General features: G+C 39.4%; 1 protein-coding gene across 1 annotated transcript; it reads right to left on the reverse strand.

Moving 5' to 3' along the window:
- Nucleotides 1-370: 370 nt before the first annotated feature.
- Nucleotides 371-27,875, reverse strand: COPB2 (COPI coat complex subunit beta 2). The gene is made up of 22 exons (XM_006218014.4): nt 27,722-27,875; nt 23,336-23,473; nt 20,058-20,144; nt 19,728-19,854; nt 18,734-18,882; nt 16,872-17,018; nt 15,910-16,009; nt 15,155-15,297; nt 14,780-14,979; nt 12,938-13,048; nt 11,063-11,151; nt 10,866-10,972; nt 9,651-9,794; nt 8,838-8,968; nt 8,342-8,549; nt 4,382-4,492; nt 3,163-3,377; nt 1,700-1,792; nt 1,430-1,610; nt 1,180-1,248; nt 980-1,051; nt 371-737 (listed from the first exon to the last, which is right to left on the reverse strand). The coding sequence occupies exons 1-22, from the start codon at nt 27,722-27,724 to the stop codon at nt 642-644; spliced, it is 2,721 nt and encodes a 906-aa protein (XP_006218076.1). The 5' UTR covers nt 27,725-27,875; the 3' UTR covers nt 371-641.
- Between the last annotated feature and the right edge of the window lie 44 nt (nt 27,876-27,919).

Below are 27,919 nucleotides of genomic sequence, written 5' to 3' on the forward strand. Positions count from 1 at the left end.
GTGTAAAAAAAAAAAAAGGAAAGTACTAAGCCTTTTTGTGTTACCAAATGTGCCAATTGGTAATTTAAGTAGAGCCCAGCTATGAGGTCAGAGGAGCTGGGGTTTCAGACCCCGATTCCAGACACAATCAGGGCAAGACATGAGAAAGCTACATAGACTGAGGGGACTGATGTAGTGAGGTCAAGAAAAAGGGTTAGAGAATTACAGCATGGGTAATTGGGTCTAAGGAAAATGTGACTGATACTTGAAAATAGTTATTCAAAGCAAAGAGACTGTGGGCTGATCCCTAAGGAGGCATAGTTTTGCCTTAGCCTTCTAAAACTAGAAGCCTGTTTTCATTATGCAGAAAGGAAACTTTGAAGTATCTTCATTAATTCAAAATATTTTATGGGATATGGTCTAATGACAGTATGAAAAAAAAAAAAAACCCACAACTGTTTTAGTTAAGAAAGACACAGTGATTTAGATGCCACACATAAACTCCTCCGAAGATGAGGAGGGCGCTCTGCTCCCAGTGGGCCACAGCATTTACATACAAAAAAACCTGAAGTTTCTGAGTCCAAAGCACTGTGGTCAGGGTGACGATCAATAGTTGCCCATAATAACGATCTGTTTAGTTGAATAAATTGGAAACATTACATTTAGTCATCCAAAATATCTTCATCCAGGTTGATATCTGTTGTGTCAATATCTTCTAGTTCTAAATTATCCAAATCTACTTCCAGTTCAAGTAAACTCTGCAAAGGAAAGGAGGAGCATGTGTCACATAGTACCGTGTTAAAGAAAAGTTACTTGTGATTCATGATCCAAAAAGAACTAAACAGTCAGTCAGAAGGGGCATCTCCACACATCAAAGCCCTGGCTCTGAAACTGACTTCATCGCTTACAATGCAGAGGCCGAGGCCGCTACATCTGCAGACATTCGTGGGGAGGGAGGTGAGGCTGGGCCTGAGGGCAAGTTTGGGAATGATGTCTGTACCTTTTCTTCTTTGTTGGCTGTGTGAGCGGCCACAATAACAGGGGTGGGAGAAACAGGTTTCCCGTCAGGTTCCTGAAAGCCCAAGTAGAGATACGTATAAAAACAAAGGAATTTGTTGGGGAATTTGAGGTTTTCCCCAAGGGAAGACTGATCAGGATCGGGAAGCAGGAGATGGTACCTCTCCGTGGTATTCTACTGACCTGCTGAGCTGCAGGTCTTGAGGGCTGAAAGCCTTTTGCTTCTTCCATGACATTTCTCTCTTCATTTGGCTACCAGAGAATAAAGCAATCATGAAAAGACGTATGAAAGCGTAATTCATCTGTGAAATTGGCCTAAATCCCAGATACTAGTTCTCAATCGCACAATAATGTAAGCGGTGCAGTTCAAAACGTGACGTTGGGACTGCACTTCGCCCACAGTCACGTGAGATGACGCGCCCCGGGCACTCACCGTGACTAGTGGGTACTGTTTGGCCGGCCACAGGTCAGCATGTGTTCCCTTCACCCATTCTTCTACAACAAAGGCTTCTTTTAATCCAGGAAAAAGGTTTTCATATTCTGTTGGATCAGCAAGGGATTCTGCTGCTTTCTGATTGACTTTTGAGAGACTTTCTCTCCAGAGTTTCACCACCCTATTACAGATACCATGGAACCAAAGGGAGACTGGGTAAGTGCTCTGTTTTTATCTGAATCATTTCTTCCTAAAATGAAAAGTCTGTACCTTGAAACCTGACTGGGTAAGTAAGTCCGTGCCAGGAAGGCAGCTTCTGGCAGTCGTCCGGTTCTGATCAAGAGCTCCAGGCAAGCGTCAAGCCTAAAGATGAAAAAGGAGAGGCACTGTTACCAAGAATAAAAGCTATAATAACGGCACTTAACACATAAAAGACACGTGGATTTAGTGTTGCAAAGTCAGCATTCCTTCGCCAGCTCCCACACATACACCTTTTTCTGTCACTGAGCCACTGACTTGTCCTCACCAGTGTTACATAATCAGTCCATCAGTGGACTCTAGGAGTGTGAGGGACAGGACAGCTTTTGTGACCATTTTCAATCTCTACCTTTCCTAAGACTCTAAAGGGGCTTTCAAAGGAAAGGCAGCTTAAGTGAGCACATTTAAAGGTTTTTCAGGAAATACAGGAGCAGAAACTCAATTTTACAGACCGTGCTGGACAGTCCAGTGTGCCTAGCAGGAAGATAGCCAAGCATCTATTTTATTTTTTTAATTTCAATTTTTTCCTGTGTAAGTTTGATAAAGAGGATAATGTGTTTTAGAATTCAGGAGTTTTTTTTAACCTTAAAATGGTAATACTTTTTGGATTTTAGGAAGTACTTATACATTACCTAACATCAGCATCAAAATCACAAACAATACTCTGCAATAACACATGAATACTAAATGCAATAAAAACGTACAAAGTGGAATAAAAGCAACTAATAATACTTCAGAGTTTAGGTCACACTTTGCCATCAAATAAAATAATCTCACAGTAATTTTAGATTTTTGAATTATTGATAAGGAATAGTAGACCTATTCTTACAGGTATATAAATTTATGAATACATGTTATAAAATACATATATATTCAAGGTTTTTATGATTAAGTGTGGGGTTTAAAAAGTATACAGGGCAATGTTAACGAATACTTCTGTGTTTTATAAGATGGTCAACCAATGAAATAATCTGATATGCAGTAACTGCTAAACTTCTAAAAATATGACTTTTTATGCTTTAAAGTTGGACTCAAATCTGACAGTAACTAGCACCCTCATCCCTCTTTATTTTTGCCATGAACAGATCAGAATTATCCAATTTGGGTAAAATCACCTACCGTTCAGTTACCAAATGAAGCAGGCAGCCCAACAGCCTCCTGCCATGATGAAATGAAACACCTCACTCAGTCAGTGACAGGGCTGCTGAGAAAGGGATTTAACACTTCTCCCAGGTGAGCCTCCCCGAGCAGCTCCTTTTGCTCAAAAACGTAGACCACATGTGGTAAGAGCTTCCCCTGCTGAAGGTGAGTGCCACCGAGGTAGCCCCGGCCCCTCACTGCTCCCACTAGCAACACCTCTCTCTCCAGGGTTCATTCTTCACATTCCTCTCCAAAAACCACCCTCAAAGTCAGTGCAGAAGCAAAAGCTTTTCATTACTATGCCCACCTCTTTCAGACCTTGGATTAATACTTACTTGCCCTGTAAGAAGTAGCTCATGAACGCCACGTTGTTCTTGCCATCTCGCTCCGCACCCTCTGCTAGCTTGTTCACCATGCTAGCATTTCCAGAGGCAGTGGCCAGAAGCAACAGACCCCCGTAATCCTGCGCGTGGTGCAGGCACTCCTGGGCGAGGCCGAACTGGCACTTACTGATGGCAAGCTCGGCAAGCTGCTTCCACTTCTGTTCTGACTGTAAGAAAGTTTCCAAATTCAAGTATCTTTGAAAATAAACATTTGGATTTCCAACATCAACATTATTCTGCTAACATTACTGTGATGGCAATTTTTTGTTTTATACATATTATACACATTACATATAAAATACATATTTTATATATAGAGAGCGAGCTGTGGCTGTTACGCTGGTTCTATCAATCAAAGTAAGAATGGAATGACAAAATGTATGAGGAAATAGAAATTATTCACATACATAAAATTAATTCTGACACAAATCAGTTTCAATGATGCATGAATAATCATCAGCCCATCATGTTTTCATTTTGTAATGACACAGTGGAACACACTAATGAGTCTTAAGGTAATTAGATTGCAATTATTTTAACAAGTGATTTAACACCATTTTTTGAAAAAAAGTCCTTTTATGTCAAATATTGAATAAATTATTATCTGTCATTTGGAGCTTCTCAGAAATCAAATAAAATGATGCACAATTTGGATGATCTTAACATAGCTAAAACTTATTTAGCCCATCTGAAATGAATTTACCAGTAAATTCTAGACTTAAAATCACAACTGGGAGCCCTCAATATACAAAGATCCATAAAGATGCCATGAAACTGTCTCAAAATGTCAGAACCCATCTTTAGAACTAACGTCTTTCTCACTAGTTTGGGACGCTGCTGTGTGTGCACTCGTTTAGAGTCCCAGACTACTGTCTACTATCCTGCAGCTCTCCTTCTCTTCCAAAACAGAGCTCACGTAAGATAACACTTCCTTAAACAAATTCGAATGCTACAAATATATTGAAGATATAATAATGTATGTCTCCAATATAATTCATTTATGTAAAGATAAACAATTCATTCTTAAAAGACCAAAGAGAGGCAATAACCTCACCAAAATGAGTTACTACTTTGCATTTTAGAAAACTTTAATAATACAGCTTGCACTAAACACACAGAAGTACCTATTCACCTTTCCATCAGCTATGAAAAATCATGAATCAATACATACCTCTGCTTCCACTGCTAATTGGTATGCAATTGTTAGTTCTCCAAGCTGAAGAGCAAGTTCAAAGCGATGCTCAGGATCTGTGGATACTGTAAGAGCTTGTTGCTTGAAGCCCTAAACAGATAAAATATATGTGTGTGTGCACGTCTGTGCACACAAGCGCGCACACAAGGCAAGTCACCCATTTCCCTCGCAAACTAAAAATACACTGCTGACGCTGGAAGCCCCATTACTTACATCAAACAAAAGTAACAGATTAAAAAATAGTCTTCAATTTTGAAGACAGAAAAATTAAGGAGCCATTAAATTAACTGTTAAGAACAAACCTGGCAGACAAAATTCAGTCACACCATGCATACTGTCAGGGGAAGCTGACCAATGCTAGATAAACTCAAGTAAAGTAACAACCAGTAAAATTTAGAAATGTAATAGTAAACAAATGTCAAAAAGAAAAGGATTTTGGAAAGTTGATGAAAAAGAGCCATTTCCAAAAAAGACAGTGGTGGAGACCTAGCTGTTGGTAATCTCACTGAGCTGGGCCCTAGAGATCCAGTCTGGGGCCTCAAAGAAAAGTCAAATGTAAAACCTTCCAAATTTCTATCATCTGCAGGTCATTCAGCAACATTCTGCTTTCAGGTCCTGACATTGAACAGGTGTCATTACCTACGCCTTTACTGTTGGTCTCATGTCCCTTTTACTCATCAGTAAGCGTTCCAGAGGGCAGAAGTCTAAAATTGCCCTCTCATGCTCCAGTCAGTCATGAGAAACAGACTTTTAAACCAATTACTATAATTACCATATTAGCTTCTCCCTCAAGACAACAGTGCTGATGGGGTCTGCCCTAAGTTCTTCAGCTCCAGGGATGTGGTACACGAGATGAAAAGCTCAAACTGCAGAAGACTTCATCACACTGGGGATGACAGCCCACTCTGGGGTGGGCAGGATGGAGAAGCTGGACAGCCGAGTTCTGCCCGGCTAGATGTTCAGGATGGCTGTATCACTGTGTTTAAAAGAACTTACCAGACTACACAAGCTGCCCCTCCCTCCATTCACCCTGAGTACCCTGTAACAAGGTATTCTGAATAATCTGCATTACTCCTTTTCTTCGAGCACTGACGCAGACAATATAAAAACCAAGAGTAGAGGATGGAAGATCGGCAGAACCAGTCAGATATAGGCGAGGCAAAGCAGATGAAATGAGGTAGGCTGAACACACTTTTGTTTTCCTCCAAATCCCCACTAAAATGACACTAAAGGGATTCTCTTTTTAAGCCATAAACTCCCAAGGACACAAAGAAAGGCAGAGGAGACACTAGTTAACATTTTGGAAGCTCAAAAGCTGGTGGAGGAGCATAAACATTCAGCAGAAATGCTAGAAAAGATCAACCCCTAAGTCAGGAGTGAAGGCAGTGGAGAAACGGCCTGGTTCGCACCTCGGATCCCCAGCGGTGTCTTGTGAAGGGCAGTGCTCAAACCAGCAAGTAAACTGAACCGCCTGAGTGTCTATGTAAGAAGCAGTTAGATACCCCAGGTCTCCACCCCTCTCCCTCCGACCTCTTGACACACACAGAAGGCAGGAAGGTGGCCTGTTCTTTGGAGGGTAAACCAGAAGGTCTCCAGTCTGAGGGAGCCCTGCACCCCTGGAAGGAGGGCTGACAGGAGATTATGAAAACGGGTGAGACTAAATGAGAATTCTGAGACTAATAAATGTTTGAAATACTAAATGCTGAGACACCAAGCCGTCCTCTACTCAGCCCCCAGAGGATGGTGATTGGGGAGCTTCTCTGTAAACTAACCAGCCAGAGGGATAAGACTTAATACTACTAAAATGTCAGGGGTATATGCTGGCCTGAACAGGGCCTGGTACAGTATTAAGTGCTCATTAAATTCATTACATGACTAAATGAAAAGTCATTAAATTCATCAGATGAAGGTACTGACACTGAAGGTCCCAATCAAATGGCCCAGCCACGTCACATGTTCTGAGTCCAGACCCAACAAGGTCACCCACAAACTCAGACCTTTTGACCTGCTTCTTAGAGCCCCACTCTTAAATGAGTGTCCAAAGATAATCAGATACCTGAGGAAGACCTTTGAAAGGAAAGAGAGATCAAAATGCACTCACAGAACTATATTCAACATCTTGTAGTAACCGTTAATGAAAAAGAACATGAAAACGAATGTACGTATGTATATGCATGACTGGGACATTGTGCTGCACACCAGAAACTGACACACTGTAACTGACTGTACTTCAATTAAAAAACAAAAAAATAAAATCCGCCCATAACAGCAATTTGAAGGAAGTATATACCACGTAGGGGAAAAGAAAACTTCAACAACAGCAAACCATCCATCCAACCATAAATAAGATTTTAAAAGCCCAGGAATAACAAAATGAGAAAACAGTCCTCCAGCAGGAGGCCCAACATCTGAATCACAGTTTCACAGGGAGAACATAGAAAACGAAGGAAGGAGATCATCAGAGAAACGACTCAAGAAAATCTCTCAAAAATGAAGGACAAGAGAGCTCATCTAATACCCAGAAGAATGAATGATAACTGACCACCTACACCAAGGCCACCATCACAATGACATCACAGAATAACAGAGACAAGATCCCAAAGACTTCCAGAGAGAAAAAACAGATCAGGTACAAAGAATCAGGAATATAAATGACTTTAGACTTGAACAACAACTAGAAGCTAGAAGGCAGTAGACAAGATAGGATTTTGTCTTCACAATTCTGAGAAAATTACTGAGAGAAATACAGAATTCTACATCCAGTCTAACGGCCAAACATGTTTTAGGGTGGACCAATGGCACTTTTAGATAATCAAGATCACAAAAAATTTACTTCCTATTGGTAATAATCCTTTTCTCAGGAAACCACTGAAGGACATACTCCAGCAAAATGAGGGAGTAAACCAGGAAAGAAGAAAAGGGGATATAAGAAATAACAGATCCAACTCAAAAGGGGCGAAGGGAAGCCCCAACATGATGGTGAAGGAATATCCACGATGAGGGCAAAAAGCAGTTTAGCCTGAGGCAGACGGAACATAATGAAAGGAGATTTGAGGGAAATGTGGAGAAGCAGCAGAGTAGGGAGAATGACCATCGGTGAACAGGGAGACAAAGTTTAAAAAAAGAAACAATGATTATCTCCTGGAAAACCACCACCTGCAGGAGGGGAAAGCTGTACCACACCACACGGCTCAGCTGTGAAGAGCGTTAGCACAGCCATAACCGTATCAACAGTGACTTCTGATCTAATCAAAACTGTGATGTAACTTTTTTGGGAGGATAAGGAATAGGAAAGTGGCATGTATGTGACAGAAGTTGGGGGGGTAGAGGGGGGATAAAAGAAAGATAAATCCTCATCTTCCACAGAGCGTGAAGCCACGAGACATGCCCAATAGCCATATAAGCATGTTACTTAGAGATGCGGAAAGAAATACCAACAGAGCAGCTAGAAGAGTCAAAAGTGATTACCTCTAGGGAGCAGAAATGAGAGAGAAAGGAGGGATGTTTTTCTTAGGCTTGCAAACTTTTATCCTTTGTCCATATATAACTTTGATTTTAAAAAATACTACATTCAGGAAAGGGCTTATCACTAATGGCAAATTTTATATTATGTGTATTTTACAGAAAGAAAGAGAGAAGCCAGCTAGGATAGAGAAAAATGCAGCAGAGAAATGAAAATACTGACAGAATGGAAAATTCTACAGAAAGGGAAGACTGATAATCACCTCCAACATTTTAAGGGGATACTAAGGGCAATGAGAAAGGAGAGGGAGGGGTGTCCCAAGTGACTTAACTTTACAGGAGAAATTCCACTGCCATCAGGAAATCAGTGGCAATTAAGAAATAAAGTTCTTCAAATTCATACTAACATTCTTTCAAATTGCTGGTTTTAAAAAACACACATAAATAAAATAAAACACACACACACAAAGCCCTTACCTGCTTTTCCAAAAAGTGTGCAACTCTGGTCCTCTGTTCTTTTGGAATGGTAGGAAGCACCTTGTCGGCCATGCTGAAGTCCCTGCGCATGACAGCCGTCTGGTACTCCAGCACTGAAACCAGCAGGGAGTAGCTGACAATGTTTAGTTCTTTATCCCCGAGGTACAGCCTGTTGTCCTTAGGAATATAGCCCAGGAGATACATTGTCCTGGAAGAGAAACAGGAACTGGTTTAGAACTAAGCCCAAATCAGTAGACAACACCCACGTATGCGAACACACGCACACACGCACGCACACACACACGCTCACTATGCTTCTTGCTTAAAATCCTTCCATTCAACTGATGCAATTTTGGTTAGCAACTGCCAACCGACTACAGCTGTAACACTAAACAATCAGGCCTATCATTGTTACAAGTTAGCATTTGGTTTTGTTTAAAAAGTATACTTTAAAATTTAGGATGCTAAAGACAAAAGCAAAATGATACTCAGCTACCTGTCCAAGTGGGCAATGGTGACTATTTCTCCTCCAACATAATAATTTAATCTGTTCACAGAACTTGTGTAAATGAAGCAATCGCCCACCCACAGCCCTGTTTTCACAATTTCCTGAATCTCACCAAGAACCTGCAGGAAAAAAATAAAAGTCTATTATTATCTTATTCAGCATTAGAAATCCTACTAATAACAAAAAACTGAATATAATTAGGGGTGATAGGTAGAGTAAGAAGTGCAAAAAAAAAAAAAACCAAAAAACAAAAAACTCCTATTTCAAGAAAGAAAATCTTTTCCTGGAATTTCTACCTTCTTTCTTCATTGAAACACAGATTCCTGGATGAGTATCTGTAATATAAAATCTCACTGTTGCATCATAGCTGTGACCTTGGAAAGTGCTGATCTAAACTCCCAACATACATGAAACTGGCATAATAAATATTTCATAAAATCTTCCAAGACATGTCCACAATGGATGATTTATCTTCACCATTTGAAAACTCTTTTAAATAACTCTGGCTAAATTGTCTTAGGACCAAAACACCTTATAATTTCCTTATTGAAGATAATCGAAGTTAGTCTAAAGATTTCCTAAAATCAAAGCACAAATTTCTTTTAAACATAATACTTGAAATACTTTCAGACTCTGCTCTTAGAGCCAAGATTTTAATTTTCACATTTCACTGTCACTCCTTAAATGCTTAGTTTCCCCAAATGTGATTTTACAATTAAATGTTACCATGAGTGAAGTTTACTCTAAGAATATAAATCATTTAAAAACAAAGCTAAGCTAAAGTTGTGCTGATGCACGTACCTCAAAGCCATCTTCAATACCATCTTCAGTAACTCCCTCATGTGTTTCCTGTGCAGCCAAGACTTTTTCCGACAGATATTTAAGGATAAAAAAGGACTCCTCGGTGGCAATACAGACTAGCTCTCCAGAGTCGGACCAGAAAATCTGCAACACGACAAACAGAAACACAGGTGACTTTGGATCTCTGAGAGAGTATGACGAACTGCATACACTCTGTTTCTCACAAGGTTTATCTTCATACATGAAGATATTAAGTATGCACTTAACAATTTCATGTCATGTATATATACAAACATTTGGGTGGACAGGGCACTGGCATTCTATTCAGCCTAGAATTGGAAAGACCTGAGGGAGGCAGGCAGGGGCACTGGCAGGAGACACCAGGGTGCCGAGAGTGGGAGGAGCAGTAGCCCCCTCCCTACTGCTCGAGAGCTGTGCTTCGCACCCTTTTTTCCCCACTATGACCCCCACCCGAAACCTTTCATAGACATTTTCCCCACAATCACCTTCCCCTGTGAAGTTGTAGTATCAGAAATGCTGTGTTTATACACATATTAACACATAAACATACACGCATGGTGCATAAACACCTGACGTGCATATCCATACAAACATCTACGCTTTACACATAAAGAGAGTGCTTGTCTCCATCCCTCAGGAACTAGTTTTTGGCCCCCTGGGGACAACATTCCCCCTGCTGAGAATGCATGTTCTAGAAGACACACCAGGACCCGGGGAGGCGGACTTGTCTCCACAGACAATTTCTTGACAATGAAAGTTGTCAAAGAAACACGTGGTTCTAAAGGTAGAAAACCTTGTCACTGGAGCCAGCTACCTCAAGTTTAAACAGCCATTATCAGGGACAGTAGGACAGGGCTTTCTGAACTGAGTGGGAGATTTGCAGGCATTTCTAGGTCAACAACTCCCTGACTTTTTATCTTCAACGCTTTTTTTTTTTAAACTTTGTTAAAAGCCATTTAAAATATGAATAGCACTTGGCATTTGTATAACTTTTTATACTTTTCAAAAAGCCCAGCATCTACTGCCTCATTCAAATACCACAGTTCTCATTTCCTAGGCAGTCCTGAGGTAAATGGCACTGTGTCCAGCACAGCGGAACACGGACAGCAGGGTACGAGGATGTTTCTTGGCCTCGGGGACCCAGAACTTGTCACAAAGATGCACATTCCAAAACCAACAATGGAGGGAGCTCACGTGTTTGGGCTGAATTTCAATTCTGCGTATGAGCTCTGTATTGTCCCAGTCATAGAAAGCCAAGCCGTTCACAGATCTGACTCCCAACAAGAAGCCTCCGTAGATACCTAGAAAGAACAGAAACAATTTAGATCCTTAGACATTTCTGAGTCATTACAAAACTTCTAAAATTGTATTTTATGGAAAATAGCACTTACTTTCAGCTCCAAAATCTGGTTTAAATGATTTTTTTTCCTTAAAGTTCTTAAATATCTTTACAACACTGTTGCTTTCTCTTATTGCATATCTGGGGGGGGGGGAAGGAAAGCAAACATAGCATATTATGTATATACTGTAATTCCAACAAATATTAAAAAAATCTTCAAATATATCTGAGTAGTGAATTATGCAAAAATGTAAAATTAATATTTGAAGATTCACTAATACATTTTTTTCCCTAAGAGATCACTGAACTCCTTACAGTTGGACAAATAGTGAATGGGCTTCATGTTCTTTATTACACAAATTACTAGGGCTTACAAACTATTTTAGAAACTGAAAAGACCCAAGTCTCTTAACAGGTGAATGATTAAAACCAAATGTGCTTTATTTATGAAATGAAATTTATACTCTACAAAAAAGGGGGACCAATTACTGATCCATGCAACAACACGGATGAATCTCAAACACATTCTCCAGAGCAAGAGAAGCCAGACATGAGAGTGTATACCACACCACTCCACTGATGGGAAACCCTGAAGATGGCAAATCTGATGTACTGGGGAGTGGGGTGGTGCTGACTGCTAAGGTAAACAAGGGGGTTGCTTCTGAGTGACAGAAATGTTCTATGTATCCTGACTGTGGTGGTGGTCATGGCTTATATTCATTTGTCCAAATTCACTGAAATGTACACTTAAAACAGTGCACTTAATTCTGTATAAATTATACCTCAATATAAAAAAAATAACAACTTTTGTAAGTGGCTCACTTCTTGGCCATGCTTGGCAACAGCTTAGAAAACTGTGTATACTCAGGCCTCTGCCCTGAAAAGGGGATGGTGCTGGATATTTGAGAGCGTGTGAGGAAGAGACCTGACAAGTGCTTTGCTCAGGACAGGAAAGCTGCTGAGCAGCGTCTTGGCTGGACAAAGCTGAAAAGAAGGAACTATCAAAACAGAGGAAGACGTGTGCTGAGAGAGGTAAGGCAACTCATGAACTACGATTCTGCTTAAGATGGTAGCAAAGTACCTTTCAGTATATGGAACTGTGCATGCATGAGTTATTTAAGAAACTTATGAAAAGATCTTACCTCTCAGTGACCTTTTTGTTAAAAAATAAAAAGCACGTTCTTAATACGCAATGCTGAGGCTTAAGTTAACCACTGTTGGCACAAGAGGTGACATAGAATATGGGCAAAACGAAACTAAGAAACCTGTAGAGATGAAATTTAGTGCACGGTCTGAAAAAACCAAAGTCCCAGTGTTTATTACATGCACCAAACAGGAATCAAAAAGGAACCCGTCAGTGACTATCTAGTATAATAACTGAGAGGTGACTTCTTCCTGTTTTTAATGAGACTAGTTCATAAACATTTTGAATTCGGACAGGATTTGTTTCATTAACAATGGGAGGTGGGTAACATCACAGAATGAGTTTTTAAAAAGATTCAATGAAGTTCTCACCAAGGTTACATCAGACCCTAACAGCTCTCCTGAGAAACACAGAAAAGGGCAGCAGCAGCTCAGGATGCCAGGTTCCAGGCAGGGCCTGCCAACCACCCGACCTGAGGGCCCACTCTGCTTGGAGCCCATAAGTACCAGGCCCTGCCATGGGCTCCATCAGGGAAAAGGGTGCTTGGTCCCTAGTTTAATGAAATTATTAGATGGGACTGAGCATACCAGCTCAGTACTGAGCACAGGGCAAAGGCGGCTCAGGCTGAACAGCTGCCGACTCTCATCTTCCAACACTGCTCTGGTGAGAACTGGTCTTTAACCTGGAGCAGCGCAGCCTTCACTGAGCCTTGCAAACCTCTCTCACATGCAGAACACCCACTGGCAATCAGGGCAAGCTGCTTATCACCCAGCCAAAACTTACTCCGAAGAATCGTGGGCCCACGCGAACTCCTGCGCGGACCCGAAGCTCTTGTTCCTCAGTGCCATCGCTGTGTAGATGATGTACTCGCCGTCCCCACACACCACGACAAACCTAGGAACCACAGGAGCCAGGAAGGGAAGCACAGGGGACCAGTGACACATAGAAGAAACAATGATTCATTTTGATGGTGAAATACTTCTAATGACAAATGTTATTTCAGTTGACTGTTCCAAATGAATCTAGTATCTTTTAAAGTTATATATTTCTTTGAATACAGAGCTAGATATAAACATTCTATTAGAAACTAACACAACATTGTAAATCAACTATACCTGAATTAAAAATTCTGGGGGGGGGTATATATAGCTCAAGTGGTAGAGCGCATGCTCAGCATGCACAAGGTCCTGGGTTCAATCCCCAGTATCTCCTAACATAAATAAAAAAACCCAATTACCTACCCCTCTTAAACAAAAGAAAATTATAAAGATGGGGTTATTGCTGAAACTGTTATTGCAACGGCCTCTCATAAACAAAGGGTCGGGAAGATGAGAAAGACGGGAGACACACAAGGGAGGACGCCAGTAATTCAGCTACCATTTGCTGAGCTCCAAGACGCCCAGCATTTTGCCCATCACACTTACACCGTAAAAAGGCACTCTCTTGCTGCAAGGCTATCTTCATTCTGAAGGTAAACATTCAAATGAGTGAAAATTTTTACTCCAGTTTTTAATGACTGTTAAATTTATCAAAATATTTTAACATTTAAATAAGAAGGAAAAAGAATGCTCATAGTCAAAATTTTCTCAACAGACATAAAAGAACTCTTTAAAGCTCTAATTTAGAATACTGTATGGCTGTTATTAGATTGCCAAAGGTGAGATGCAAAACTTACAACAAAAAATGTTTTCTGATATTCAGGGAAAAATATGTAATGTGTTCCTAATTTTCTTAAGAAAATTCTAGTACAAGTAATTATGGATACCATTTACTGAACCAGGCAGCATACTTGGTTTATATACTCTGTCTTCTTAATACTCAGGACAGCATTAGAAAATGCCCAGATCTATTGTGAAACAATTTTTTAAGCTCATAGGTTTAACTTCATTGTAGTAGAGACTCTTCTCACTAGATGTTCGGTGCTTAATAAATCTTAAGGGAGAAAAATTGTGCTGAACACTGGAATTTGACACAACATTGTAAAATGATTTTAAATCAATAAAAAATGTTAAAAAAAATAAATAAATCTTAAGGGAGAAACAGAGCTGATGATTCAGATAACAGAGAAAAAGCAGAAGTATTATCAGTCCCTAAACTTTTTCAAAAGACAAAGACCTCACAGTCAGCTTTTCTTCTTAAGAGCAATGAGTCAGAAAATATTTATTTTATTTTTTATGTTTTTAGATTTTTTTTGAAGGGGGAGGTTTATTTATTTATTTTCAGAGGGGGTACTGGGGATTGAACCCAGGACCTCGTACATGCTAAGCATATGCTCTAGCGCTTGAGTTATACCCTCCCCGAGTCAGCAAATATTTAGAGAGCACCAACTAAGGCTGAGGATAATGCATGATTCTTGCCCTCAGAGGAGCGTAAGGACACGTACCAACATATCTGAGATAAGAGTTAACACAAAACTATTCAACTGTTCAAAACCGTGTGGTGGGACAAGGCCGGGAAGGCAATTATGCTTCATGGTGCAGACCACCGATCAGCTGGCCCGCTGCTGGCCGCTGTGCCGAGGGCTGTGAGGCCAGCGTGGAAGCTCCATGCGGGCCTACCACTGCGGGCACACAGGCCCTGATCTAACATACAAAGTAGCCCGGGGAGACTCTGGGGGTGGCTTACCGCCCATTAGGATTGTGCTGAATAGTCTGAGGGTATATTTCACAACTGCCCATGTCCTTCACTGCCAGTGGCAATCTCTCTCCATCTTTAATTTCAGCATCTCCCATTGCTTTTAGGTTGGCCTGCTGGACTTCTGAATGTTTGGCCCAAATTATCTTTCCATTGGCATCCATGGACATGGCAGGTTCCTCCCGACCAAGCTGGAGGAATGACAAATGACTCTTAGCAATAAAAAGGAAAGTAAATAAAACCCCAACAAAATAAAACATTTTCTTGTGCTTAACCTCAGAAGTGCCAGTTTAACAACACTGATGACCTGGCAGATAACCGCCTCCCTATGCCCATCCGTTCCGAGACAGCGTAACGAGGGACTACCTTAACTATGATGCTCCCTTCATCGTAGCCCAGGGCGACGTTGTTGGACCCTCGCAGACTGGCCACACACCACACCCTCTCCATTCCGTAATTCAGCGTGCTCTCCAGGCGATAGGTGCTTGAATGCCAAATACGCACGGTTCCTAAAAAGAACAATGTGAACACCTCCTTTTGATGCGAACATCCAACAACGAGCTGTCAGACAAACCAGGCACATGGAAGCCTTTATATTCCAACAGAAGACACTTCCTGCCAGCTTAATTTTTTGATCTATAGGCTGTAAATTATATATAAAGCAACATAAAAAAATTAATACAAAATTTATAAAAACTGAAACTAAGAAATGCGACTGTGTGTGAAATCATGACAGGACTTCCTGGGTACACAGCCCACTATGTGCCACAGGCTTTCTACACACAATTTCCCCACATCCCTTCACTAACACTGTGAGGTAAAGGTATCTGTTCCCATTTCATACCTTACCCAAACCACACGTGCATGAAGCGGCAGAGCCTGAACCTGACCTTGGGCTGTGAGACTCCAGAGCACCTCTGGGTGGCCTCTATTTAAGTAACAGTCAAAGCACAGTAGGATGGTGATGCTGATGCCCCTTTACTCTTCTGCGGCTTAAGTATTCTACTCTAATAATAAGATCAAAATCCTTTGAAACCTCCAATGAAAATGCAGGGCACTAGCTGGCATGAATACCCTTTCATGATGCCCAGCACAGGAATAAACATACATTTCCAACTTACCGTCTTCTGAACCTGTGATGATAATTGGCAGCTCAGGATGAAAACTGGCACAAGACACATTCTGGGCATGTCCCTCCAGGGTCTGTACACATGTTTTATTCTGTAATCAAGACACAGAAAACACTTTTATTAGTGAAAAACAAGTAACTTGTTCTTAATTTTCCCGGTGCACAGATACATAATAAATGATAGTGGTTATGACAATCCAAATAGTATTCAGTACAGAGATTTTTAAGATAGAATTACCTTGTGTACATGTTTTCTCTGATTATTTGATACTACAGGTAAATGTAAATGTAACTATCACATTTAAAGAAGAAACTACACACACACACCTAAAAGATCTAGTTTTTATCTATTATCCCCCCAAATTTCTAGGATAATGTCTTTAATATTTTCATCTTGTATTTAAATACAAATTTGAGTAAGTATCTCAGTACAACTGGTTTTCTAGGCCTCATTTTATCAACTGCTTGTGCAAATTTTCAAGTGAGAAACAAAAAAAATAAAAATTTAACAAAATCTTAAGAGATAAAACCTAGTAACAAGAGTTCATAACTAGATTTAGAGAAGTCTATGTGGTAGAAAATGACTGTACAATGGTGATTGCCATGACATTATTGTGACATGTCTAGACATGATCTGCTAGTTTTCAAAAATAAATGGAAGGCTGTCAATGAGGATACTAGAAGATGTAAGAAGTCATTTTAATTAAAATTTTTTAATTTCTAATTTCACTATTAAATAAAAAATAAACATGGCGGCATTTTATTTTTAAAATCTCGACAGGCATTTGTTTTCATTTTTACAGGGAATTCTAGGACCACAGTTTGGGTGCAGATACTGAGGCCTTAAGTTATTATACTATGAACAGAGTTCAACAACCAAGTTGTAACTGTCCCGTAAGAAACAGGAAGAAGCGTCTCTAACATATGGCAAATAAATTACGAAAAAAACTGTACCTGATAGTCCCATATTTTCACAAGACGGTCATCCGCACCTGAAATGAGGTATGGTTTGTCGCCACCACTGTAGTAGTCAATGCAATTCACGCCTTTCTCGTGTCCCTCCAGGGTGAAGTTTGGTGACGAGGAGCCCAGCTGCCACACCTTCAGGGAACAGCAGCATCTGGTGTCAGCGTGGGCCTTGCTTTTCAGAAGGCAGCCCCGCCACACTCCCAACGTGCACATAAAGTGCCAACGCCCGGGAGAAAAGCTGAAGAACGCTCATTTTTTTCACCCATTAGTTTTTGTTCTCACTTTACTTGAATTTCCAGGGGGCAGAATCACTATGGCATTCTCAGAAAATGCCAATTTCCAGGCTTTATCCCTAGAGATTATGATTCAGTGAATCTACAATGAAGCCCTGGAATCTAGATTCTTAACAGCTACCCCAGGGTGATCCACTCTGAGAAACACTACTTTAAAGGAAGGAAATGAGAAATTTACAAGAAATTTAATATAAAGCTAAAGAAGGTGAACTTAGTAAGATGTATTAAAAGGAGAAATTAACTGCTTAATTAAAAAACTAAAAGTATGGAGAAGTAGTCAAACACTACTACAGCACTGGCACTGAGCTTTATCTTTACAAGTATTTATCTGTATGCCTACTACATGGGAGGCCCTGTGGGGAGCATAAAGATGTGTAAACAAACTTTACCAGAGTCAAAGATAAGACAATCATTGTCCTCAAGATGTACCTTAATTTAGTGAAGAAAATTTAAAACTAATTTCAAAGTTCTCAACCTGTGTCAAAGGTGAAAGGGAAAAAAATAATAATAAACTCAAAGCCCTAAGATATTCAACATAGAACATTCAATAAGTTGTCAGGCAAATAACACATAACATTTTATATAAGTTAAAGGAAAACTAATAAAAATGTTATATAGATAGAAGCCTATACATGTAAGCAAAAGTGAATGCAATGCATAATTTTAAATCAATGCATATAGAAATATTTTAAATATTACTGTGGAAAAAGGAATATAAGTGTACTCACTGCAACACGTATGACGCGTCTAGCACAGGCAAGGCGTGTGCTGCTCGCTATGTGTGTCTGTTTGGGGGTGGAGGGGTGACACAAAGCTCCTGCCCCAAACACCAACATTTTGGGGATAAACATTTCTGGAGACACATTCATTACTATTGAATGTGAAGGCCGTAATAGAGGCAAAAAGCAATGGAAAGGAATGGGATGAGCATGACTGGCTCTGTCTAGAAGTGAAATGGAGCTTCTCAGAGTAAATAACTATACTAAGCCTTGAAAGATGAGTAATTCTCCAGAGGAAAAGAAATCAAAAAGGGAGAGTAAAAAACATTACAGGCAGAGAGACCAGCTGAATTAGGCAAAGTTCTGCGAACATTCATGGCCTCTCTAGAAAACGGTTATTAGCTAAGGCCAGTCTTGGAAACCCTTGTATTCCACACCAAGGCATTTGGACTTTATCCTTAGACTGGTAACTGAAGTGATGGAATCCATGTTTTAGAAAGATAACTGGCAGCTATATGAGGAAATGGAGTCAGAAAAAGAGAATAGAGACTGATTAAATTTAAATATAAAATAAATTAATAATAATCAGCAGAGGGCAACAACAGACACACTAAAGGAGAGGAAATAGTAACCTAGATAAGATACATTTTCTTATTCTGGGTTTGTGAGGTTTAAAAGTCTTACAACTAACATTGCTTCCACGTGGAAAAACATGCTCATTAAGAGCACCGAGTTACCACACTATTTTTCTAAACAGACTATGTTAGCAGTAAAATATCTAAAATAACTACATTTCACCAACAATTGTAACTGACACAAAGAATGGACACCCTACCTTGATAGTCCTGTCCAAAGAAGCGCTGGCAAACTGATTGTTATCTTTGGGGTTGATCACAATCTGCATAACATAATGAGTGTGCCCTTCAAACACTTGTGAGCAAGACCATTTTTTATCCCAATCCCAGAGTTTAATAAGCATGTCATCTAGACCAAAAGAAAGTCTCCAGTTAGTTGCAGTTTCTGTCTTTCATTCAGAACTAAGAGTCTTTATGTCTTTTAAGGCAGCAAATCTGACATAAATCATACATTTCATGACTTACAGAAATAGAGTCAGAACTGAATAGATTTTTCAAAATCCTCATTTATTCTAAGAATAAATTTAACTCTAAAGAGTGGAGATAAAAGAGATTACTAACAGCAAATACACAAATTTCATGAAAGAAAATTAAGACAGACCAATGGGCTTTGTGGAACGACAAAAGAGTAACAAAAGTTTGATCAGAGTCTAAGCATGACTGAATAACAAGGGCAATGAGGAGTAAGCATTTCTATTTTAACACAAGATTGGTTAAAAAAAATTCTGAATTACTTCTCAATTTCTAACTTAAAAATGTTTCAAAGAGCTATTCCCAATTCACCGCCACTTGTTTTAATTGCCCTCTGAAAGACCTACTGTTTTATACATAATACCAAGGAGCAAACTGGTCTGAACATAAAGATAAAACCAACTAGGGTACATGGCAATCTGCCAAAACCTCACTCTCTCAGAGTGTAAATTAGCCGTCTGCTTCACGGCTGCTTCAGCACCCAGACCTTCAGGTCTTCCCTGACAGGAATGGAGCAGTTGCTATACAAATTTTAAGTAGGGCTGGTATTCATTAAAATACAAAAGCAAGCAGCAGTGATAGCATGTTAATGGATTTAAATAGTTTAAAGGCTGCTTGGAATTAGAGCTCTACTTGTAACAGCAGTAGAAGAACTGCATGTCTCACTGAATGAAAATGAATTACTCAGAGGGGTGCATGTGACCAAAGGGGGTCACCTCTTACCGCTGCTAGTCAGAATGAAAGGTTGAGTCGGATGAACAGCAATACAGCGAATGTAGTCTGAATGTGCCTCAAACATGTGAACTCTCTCCAGAGTGTTGTAGTTGAACACTCTAATGTGCATGTCATCCTAGAAACGCAAATTAAAAAGCCATCATTAGTGTTATGAAATAAACTGCACGAAAATGTATACTACAGGCTCAAGCTACAACTCCCAGGCTTACAAACACGGCGCTAACAAGACAAGCCAAGCATTGAAAGTTTGCGCCTCGTTTAAGTCATCACTGACCAATTCAGAAATGGGAGTAGAAATTCATGGGATTAATCACTTACCGCTCCTGTCACAACCCAATTCTTCCTCGCCACAAACTTTGCAGCTCGAACAGGAAGATCACACACTTCAAAAGTTTTCACCAGTGTCTTTAAAATTTAACAAGAATATACACTTTGAGTTACGAGAAAACAAGCAAAGAATCTATTCTGTTACGATTAAAACATCCAATTATTTAGATCACTTCTAATTTTAAAATATTCTCAGGCTAAAATATAAAAGCACAACAGTCAAATGAAAAAAATAAGACCATCATCTTTTCTTTAACAGATTCAACACTAAAATCCTATAAAAGATAAAAGTAAGCAAATGCCCACAAGATGGAGTCCCAGGTCCTCTGTGCTCCAAGCCCTTCCCTCCTTCTCTAGCCTCATCTTTGGCTACTCCCAGCTTTACTTTTGATCCTGTTCCCTCTGCCTGAAAACCCACCCACAAAACCTCATCCTCCACTTTCATAACATAGCACCTTCATAACTACACGTTTAATGTCAATCTTGCCTGCTATGCAGCCTGAGGGCAGAAATCTCATTCACCACTGTATTCCTAAGAGCCTAGAACAGTGGCTGGAAAACAATCAATGTGCAATAAGTATTTGTTAAATGAATTAGTTCTCAGTTTTCCTTTTTAAAAAAATTAAACTCATAATAAACTTAAAACTTATAAACAAGAAACAATTCTTTTGTACATTTTAGCAATATGCTTTCTTACAAATGTTATTTCTTTTTAGTAAAGTATGAGAACGCAGCGATTTAGATGTCCCTAAAGCTACTCAGAATGGAACTATACACAAAGGATAAAGGTGGAAAACTAGGAGACCCTGCTAGAAAGAGCAGGGATGAATGCATCTCTTTGTCCTCCCATTTTGCTGCCTTGTTCTTCAAAATTCTGAACTAAAACTATCATTCCTCAATCTCTTTCTGTACCAGAGAATAATGAAAATAGCATAGTCTTACTGATTAACCATGTGCACTAAATTGAAAAACAGGAAAAAAAGAAAAACAGGGACTGATCATAACTGTTGAAACAACTCCAGCTTCCCGAGCAAGACTTCAAAGAGTCTTCAAAGACTGAGTAAGTGGGAACATCAGCTCCCACCTGTACAACCACTACCAGTTGATTGTGACTCAGACACTGAGAACAGACAGAGCATGCAACCTATAAGATAACAAATTCACAAAACCTTGTAAGGAGCCAACAAATTCGTGGATTTGCTGAGCAGTGAAAAAATAAAGCAGCTACAGAACTAAAAGTCATGGTTCAAGCAAGTCCACATTAAGTGCTGTGGCTGATACCAATGACCTAAGGGATGGTCTCTGCACTTCAGGAGATAAATGAGCTAAAAGAGGAGGAAATGCTACACACTCAACAAACCACCAACTAAGGCAGGAAAACAGGGAAATGCTCGTGTCGTACCTTATAGGTCTCGAACACAATTTTATCTAACTTGACTGAATCCTCCTGACAATCCTGCGATGTAGGGAAGGCACCATATCATCTTCATTTGGGTAAGTAAATTGAGTCTCATCACAGTTAAAGGCTTGCCCACATCATTTAATTAGCAGGATGGCTTCAAATTCTAACATACTGATTTTTTTAAAACACTGCACCCCCTGCCAAGAGCAAATAATATCTTCTTATTTGAAATCAAGTACATTTGAGTGTACTTCCAAAAACGATTTTGGCTCTTTGAAGAATTTTGCTCTCTATATACATGACTGGCAAGTAACTCATGTTGGTGACAGAGGAAAGAAAGCAAGGAGAACCAAAAACAGATCAACTATTCAACAAAGACTTACTATCTACTATCAGCCTGACTGCCTAACAATGAGAATTAAGACTAGCATAATCCTAATCTTCACAGAACCTCCATTCTTGAATGAAATAAGGGAAAAATTACCAATGAGATAAATTATAGAAGGGGAAGTAGACAGCCCTGCAGGAGGGGACAGAAGGGCACAAAAAGAAAAATGAAGCAAAGTAGGTGACCCAGATAAAGCAGAGTTTGTTAAAGTAAAGCCTAGAGAAAGGGAAATACACCTGGGCTCGAGAACACACTATACTGAAATGACAGAGCTGAGAGATGGCTAAATGGACAGAGGGGACCCCCAGGAAGCATGAGGAAGCATGGTGGGGGTGGGGAGGCACCAATACATCTGTTAAGCATAAAATCAGAAACGCATTAAACATTTGTAGAGTAGGTTCCCCAACCCCTGCCCTCATCCTCCGAAAGACAAGCAGTTAGCAAGCACACTCCCTGCATCAAGGCAAAAGGAATTCACAAGATAAAGATGTGAAATTGCAGAGGACATAAATTCTGAAATGGTGATTTAGTGGTGCATGGAATGTTTATTATTCGTTAGTTCAACACATAAATATTGAGCACTTCCTGTGTGTCAGGTAATGTCATAGGCACTGGGATACAGCAGAGAACAGGATTTTAATGTGTGTAAAATGTCACATGTGGGGTCTTGGTTGAGTGTGCAGTCATTACTGTTTCATTAGCATGATATAAGCTGCAAGGGTGTTTTTTAGGTTTACTCCTGACCATGGTTCCCTAAGGCCTATTTTGGCCATCTTAAATCCCTCAAATGTGAATTTTATCTGGATTTTAAGAACTTAATCTTGGATGTTGAGGATAATTACTGTATAAATAGATACAAACCGTATAGTATAGTGCTGACTATATGTTCTGTACTTCAAAAGAGAAAGATTAAGGCTGGCCAATAAGTTTGGAAAATATGAGATAAACTAAATTGAAAGATATATTATTTACTCAGATGAAAGTATTTAAGGTAGATAATCTGTAAAAATGCATGTTTTCACATGTAATGAGAAGCCGACTACAAATACTTTCTCTGCTATAAGCTATGATTTGTGTGGCTGACTGAAAGTTATCTGCATCATATATTGTATCGAGCACTTAGGAAAAAATAAAAGTAAAAACCCCATTCTTATTGTTAGAATACTCACTGAATGGAAAATTCAGTACTGTTAAATACTTTATCTAGAGCAAGCGATCTTATATTGGTGTCAGTTTCCTTTATTTCAAAGATGAGCTAATACTATCTACATCAGAACTTAACATTTAAATATCCGAAATGTTTCCAGAACAATTTCTCCCACAAGCTCTATCCTCATAAATATTAGTTTACTACAAACATTTTGTACCAATTTATTTGAGAAAGCAGCCTGCATATACTACTGGATTCTGTTATGATATTCCTTCTCTTTCATTATAGTCTAACACAGTACATCTAGTAAAGTCCTTAAAAATTCCTACCTGTGTTTCATGATTCCAAACGCACACACTGCCATTGTAAAGACTTGCCAACATCCATGGCTCTGTAGGATGCAAATCCACACTCTTTACTCGATCAGATCGAGCAGTTAGCTTTCTCTTGATATCGAGTCGCAGAGGCTAAGGACAAACATTTAAAAAAAATAAATAAATTGCTATGCTAAGTAAAACCTGATTGAGATCTTAACTAAAAACAGTGCATTAACATGATTACAAAATAGGAAAAAAAAAAAAGAATGTACTTAACAGGGAACTGGGGCAGGAGAGGGTAGATATGGGTAATGAAAGGCCTTTTAACCAGAAAGTGTGATTCAATGAGATAATATATGTAAAATATTTTTTTAAAAGCATGATTATAAAACAACTCAGTTTTTATTTTGCTAAATTATAGATGCAGTATAAAGTCTAAAGCACCTACTTACTCATATATACAAAAAATACGAGTATTTAAAATTTTTAAATTTATAGCAGCAGTTGTCAAACTTTTTGGTCTTAGGACACCTTTACAGCCTTAAAAATTTTGAGGATTCTGTTTATGTAGGTTACATCTATTAATATTCACCATGTTAAAAGTTAAAACTGAGACAACTTAAAAAATTTATGTCTCAATTCATTTTCAAATAACAAACCTATTAGTTAAATAACATATTTTTATGAAAACTATATTTTCAAAAGAAATTTAATGAGAAGAGTGGCAATGTTTCACATTTTTGTAAAATTCTTTAAATTCTGACTTAGTAGAAAATATTTGGTTTCTTGTATCTGTTTCAGCCTTCAATGTGTTGTGATGTATTGTTTTGATTGATGTACATGAAAAAAAAAAACCCAAAACCTGGCTCACAGATATGGAGAAGATTGGTGGTTGCCAGAGGTGGAATGTGGAAGGGGGCAAAATGGGTGAAGGAGATCAAAAGGTACAAACTTCTAGTTATAAAATAAACAAGTCATGGGGATGTCATGTACAGCATAGTGACTGCAGTTAGTAATACAGTGTTGCATATCTGAAAGCTGTTAAAAGAATAGATCTTAAAAGTTCTCATTACAAGAAAAAATATATTTTTGTTACTACGTAAGGTGACAGATGTTAACTAGACTTACTGAGGTGATAGTTTCACAATGTATACAAATACCGAACTGCACACCTAAAACTAATATGTTATAGTCAATTATATCTCAATTATAGAAAAAATTGAGTTCTTTTGAGAGAAGATTTATTCTGGCAATAATATTAGTAAATGATAGGTAATGTAATATGAGATCAATATGGGCATACCCCTGTCCATGAAGGGCTTTGGAGTCAAATGGGAATATTTACAATATCTTAATGGATTTAAGTTACAGGAACCAAATGGAAATTAAAACAATTTTAAACCAAAGCTAAAATACTAATAGTTTAAGACAGCCTTTTCCAACCTGGATTCTAAACCACAAAACAAAATGATCTGAACAATTATTTTCTCAATTCTCCCAAGGATACCTTTCTAGGAGAAAATTTTATTCATTATATACGATGATGGCTTAGGGCATCTTAATTTTCTCTTGGAAGCTGATCTGAGCAAGACTTGATTTAAAATGTTTCCCCTTCAGCAGGTTTTAAACACTAACCTAAAAGTTTATTTGGCAAATTGAGTTATTGTCAAATTTTTATTCTTGCAGTCTTCCATGATGATCATGAATGGAACAGAAATTTAATGTTACTTTTCAACACAAATGGAGATTGCTAGGTAACTTAAGCGGAGATAATTTCCCGAGACAAAGAAAACACCTCACAAAGCTTTTACTCACCATTTTGGATCTCTATCAAATTTGGGTCACTACTTGGGATCTCATTCTTACTTCTGTAAGTGCCTCCCTCACTTCTGGCAACAACCTACACCTCTCGCTTTCCTGTAAAAGCCCAGAGTTCTCTGGCTTTTCTCTATAATCACCATATACCTTCCTCTCCATCTCAAACTTTCTACTTTCAACCCATCATCTTCACATTCCTTGCTGAAGCAGGATCTTTACTTCGTCCATTTCTGAATTTTGCTCCATTAATAATCATCACAAACGTTAACTTTCTTTTTTATTTTCTGGTCTCTTCAGAGTCAACAAACATGGCATGTCTATTATATGCCAGGAACCATGATGGGGGCTTTAACATAGCCAACACACCTCACACTTTTCCTCTAGTAAATGAAGAAACTGGACACTTATAAACTGTGTTTATTTTACCATTAAAAATGTTTTAAATCACTACTGGGTACAAGTGATGCTTCAGAAAGGTGGCCCAAGGCACTGAGCAACCCCAATATAACTCTATACACCCCCAATGCACAATCTAAGTTTAAAAAGCACAGCCAAGAGGTCCTTTCTCCCAAGATTTAAGGGACTACTTTGAGTGAGACATTCTACTAGGCACTATGGAATACCAAGATGAGTAAGATACTCATACTGTACCCTTAACTCTAAATGTCTCCTTCTATCTCCCAAAAGCTAGATGCAGTTACGACTCAGCTTAAATGCCACTGCCAGCAATACAATCTTTTGGATTACCCTATGAGAAGCATCCTTTCCTATGGGATCCTCCAGGATTTAATTTTAACATTTAACTTTAATTTTAACCTGTAACCTTTGCGTACATGTCTCTTTTGGCTTTCTAAAGTAGATGCTTCTTAACGGCAGAGTCACTGCTTATTCACGTGTTTATCTCCACAGCATCTTATATATTTGGCTATGGGGGTTTAAGGACAGACAGTATAACCCAGGTCTAAAGAATCATGCTGGATTCAAACTTCAGTTCCACCACTCATTTCAAATGTACAATAGTGGGCAAGTTTACTTCTCTCAGGTCTGACGTATGTAAAAGAGCGATAACACTGTTTCATCTACCGCTTACTGCAATGAGAACTGAATTCAGTGGTAAGCGGTTAGTACAGTGCCTGGCCTACTGTAACCTCACCACTCCATAAACATTTACAACTCACTCTTCATGCTGTTGGGAGAATTCAGAGGCAAATATTTAGCAAAGTTCATAGCACATGGTAAACACTCTAGAGTAAATGAGTGAATAATAAATTCACATTTTAAATCTTCTACAGGACATTTTAAATGCGTTAAAGAATGAAGAAAATACTCCATTATAAAAATACACTCTTTTTTTTTGAAATCCCAGAAAAATACACTCTTAAAAGTAAAGACTGCAAAAGAAAACTGTATTAGGCAGATTTAAGGACCATTTCCAAAAATGTCCATTGCTGAAAGCAGACCCCAGAGCAGGTCGTCATAAATATCATGGGGTATAATTAAGAGACTTGAGTATTGTTCAGGGGCTCTTAACCTGGGGACCCAAGAAAGCTCATGGATGAGGACTGGGAGAAGAGGGGGTGTCTGTAAATGGATCCACCAAAATTGTATGCAACACTGCATGTTTCTTTATGCATTTTTCTGGAAGTATCCATAACATTCAACATTTTCCCCAGGCAATCAATCTTTGTTGTAGTTAAAACTCTGCAACAATTAACCTTAAATGAACAAAGTTTATTCTCTTTAATCACAGGTGAGGAGATTGAATTTCTTAATCCCTAAGGTCTTCAAGCTCAAAATCTTTGAACCTGTGCTTCATAACAAGTTAAAAAAACAAGCAGGAAAATGTTTAAATATAAAACACTTTCTTGCATGTTTTTGGAAAGAAATTCTCACACTATCGTATTCTTTCTCTTCTTATTATAACACTTCTGTGCAAAAATATTTTAAAGCATATTTGGGAGTGACTTAAAAAAAATCCTGTCACGACTATCATTCTTACCAGCCACTATATTTGCAAATGCAGAAAAGCAAGCCAAAACATTTTATAAACAACTCCCGAACTCTTTTCTCCCTAGAAACTTAAGCTGAAATCCCAAAGCATTTTAAATTCCACTTTTAACTTCATACACTTTTTACTTTTGGGGGGGTGCTCTTCTGCTTAAGCTGGTAGTCTGTGGTCAGCACATACTATACCAGAACAAGACCAACATGAGCGCAAAATCAGCTGTCACCGTTTTAAGCGCAAAATGAGGTAGTTTTGTCAAAGCCATCTACGGAATTCAACGTTTTCCATGTCCTGCGTTTTCCCACACCGCGGACTCCGCTGCAGACCGCTAGACGTCTGGAAAACGTCGTAAGCACCGGAGGAGTCACGGACCCCTCAATTTCAGGCACTGCCTCCCAAACCAACCACCGCTTCCTCTCTCCCAGAATTCAAACTGGACCAGGACCCCGCAAGGCCTGAGGCGGCGGCCGCAGCGGGAGCCCAGGCCGCCGCTTACTGCGGTCCCCAGGCCAGGAGCCCCACGAACTGGCTTTCGCCGCAGGGGCCTCGCTCCCACCTGCAGGGTTTGGACATACCATGGCTCCGTCGGTCCAAGCCCGGGCGCCCTCACTTGCTAACGGCGAACCAGTCCCGGAGCGACCCTCCTGCCCGCTGACCGGCCGACCGACTGACGTGGAACTTCCGGGAGGAGTTATCGCGATAGTGGAGATCAGGAGCCAGTGGAGCGCCTGCGCAAACCCGGCGCAGGGCTGACGTTTCCTAAGCCCCGCCCC

The sequence above is a fragment of the Vicugna pacos genome, chromosome 1 (genome assembly GCF_048564905.1).
Source record: "Vicugna pacos chromosome 1, VicPac4, whole genome shotgun sequence".
NCBI lineage: Eukaryota > Metazoa > Chordata > Mammalia > Artiodactyla > Camelidae > Vicugna > Vicugna pacos.

Bases quoted from the DNA above. Each gene is read 5' to 3' on its own strand.
- COPB2 (XM_006218014.4), bottom strand. The intron at 19,855-20,057 runs GTAAGTGATTAA...TTGCGTTTCTAG, and splicing joins ATTGGGTTGTGACAGGAGCG to GATGACATGCACATTAGAGT. The intron at 13,049-14,779 runs GTAAGCCACCCC...TGTGGTTCCTAG, and splicing joins CAGCACAATCCTAATGGGCG to GTTTGTCGTGGTGTGTGGGG.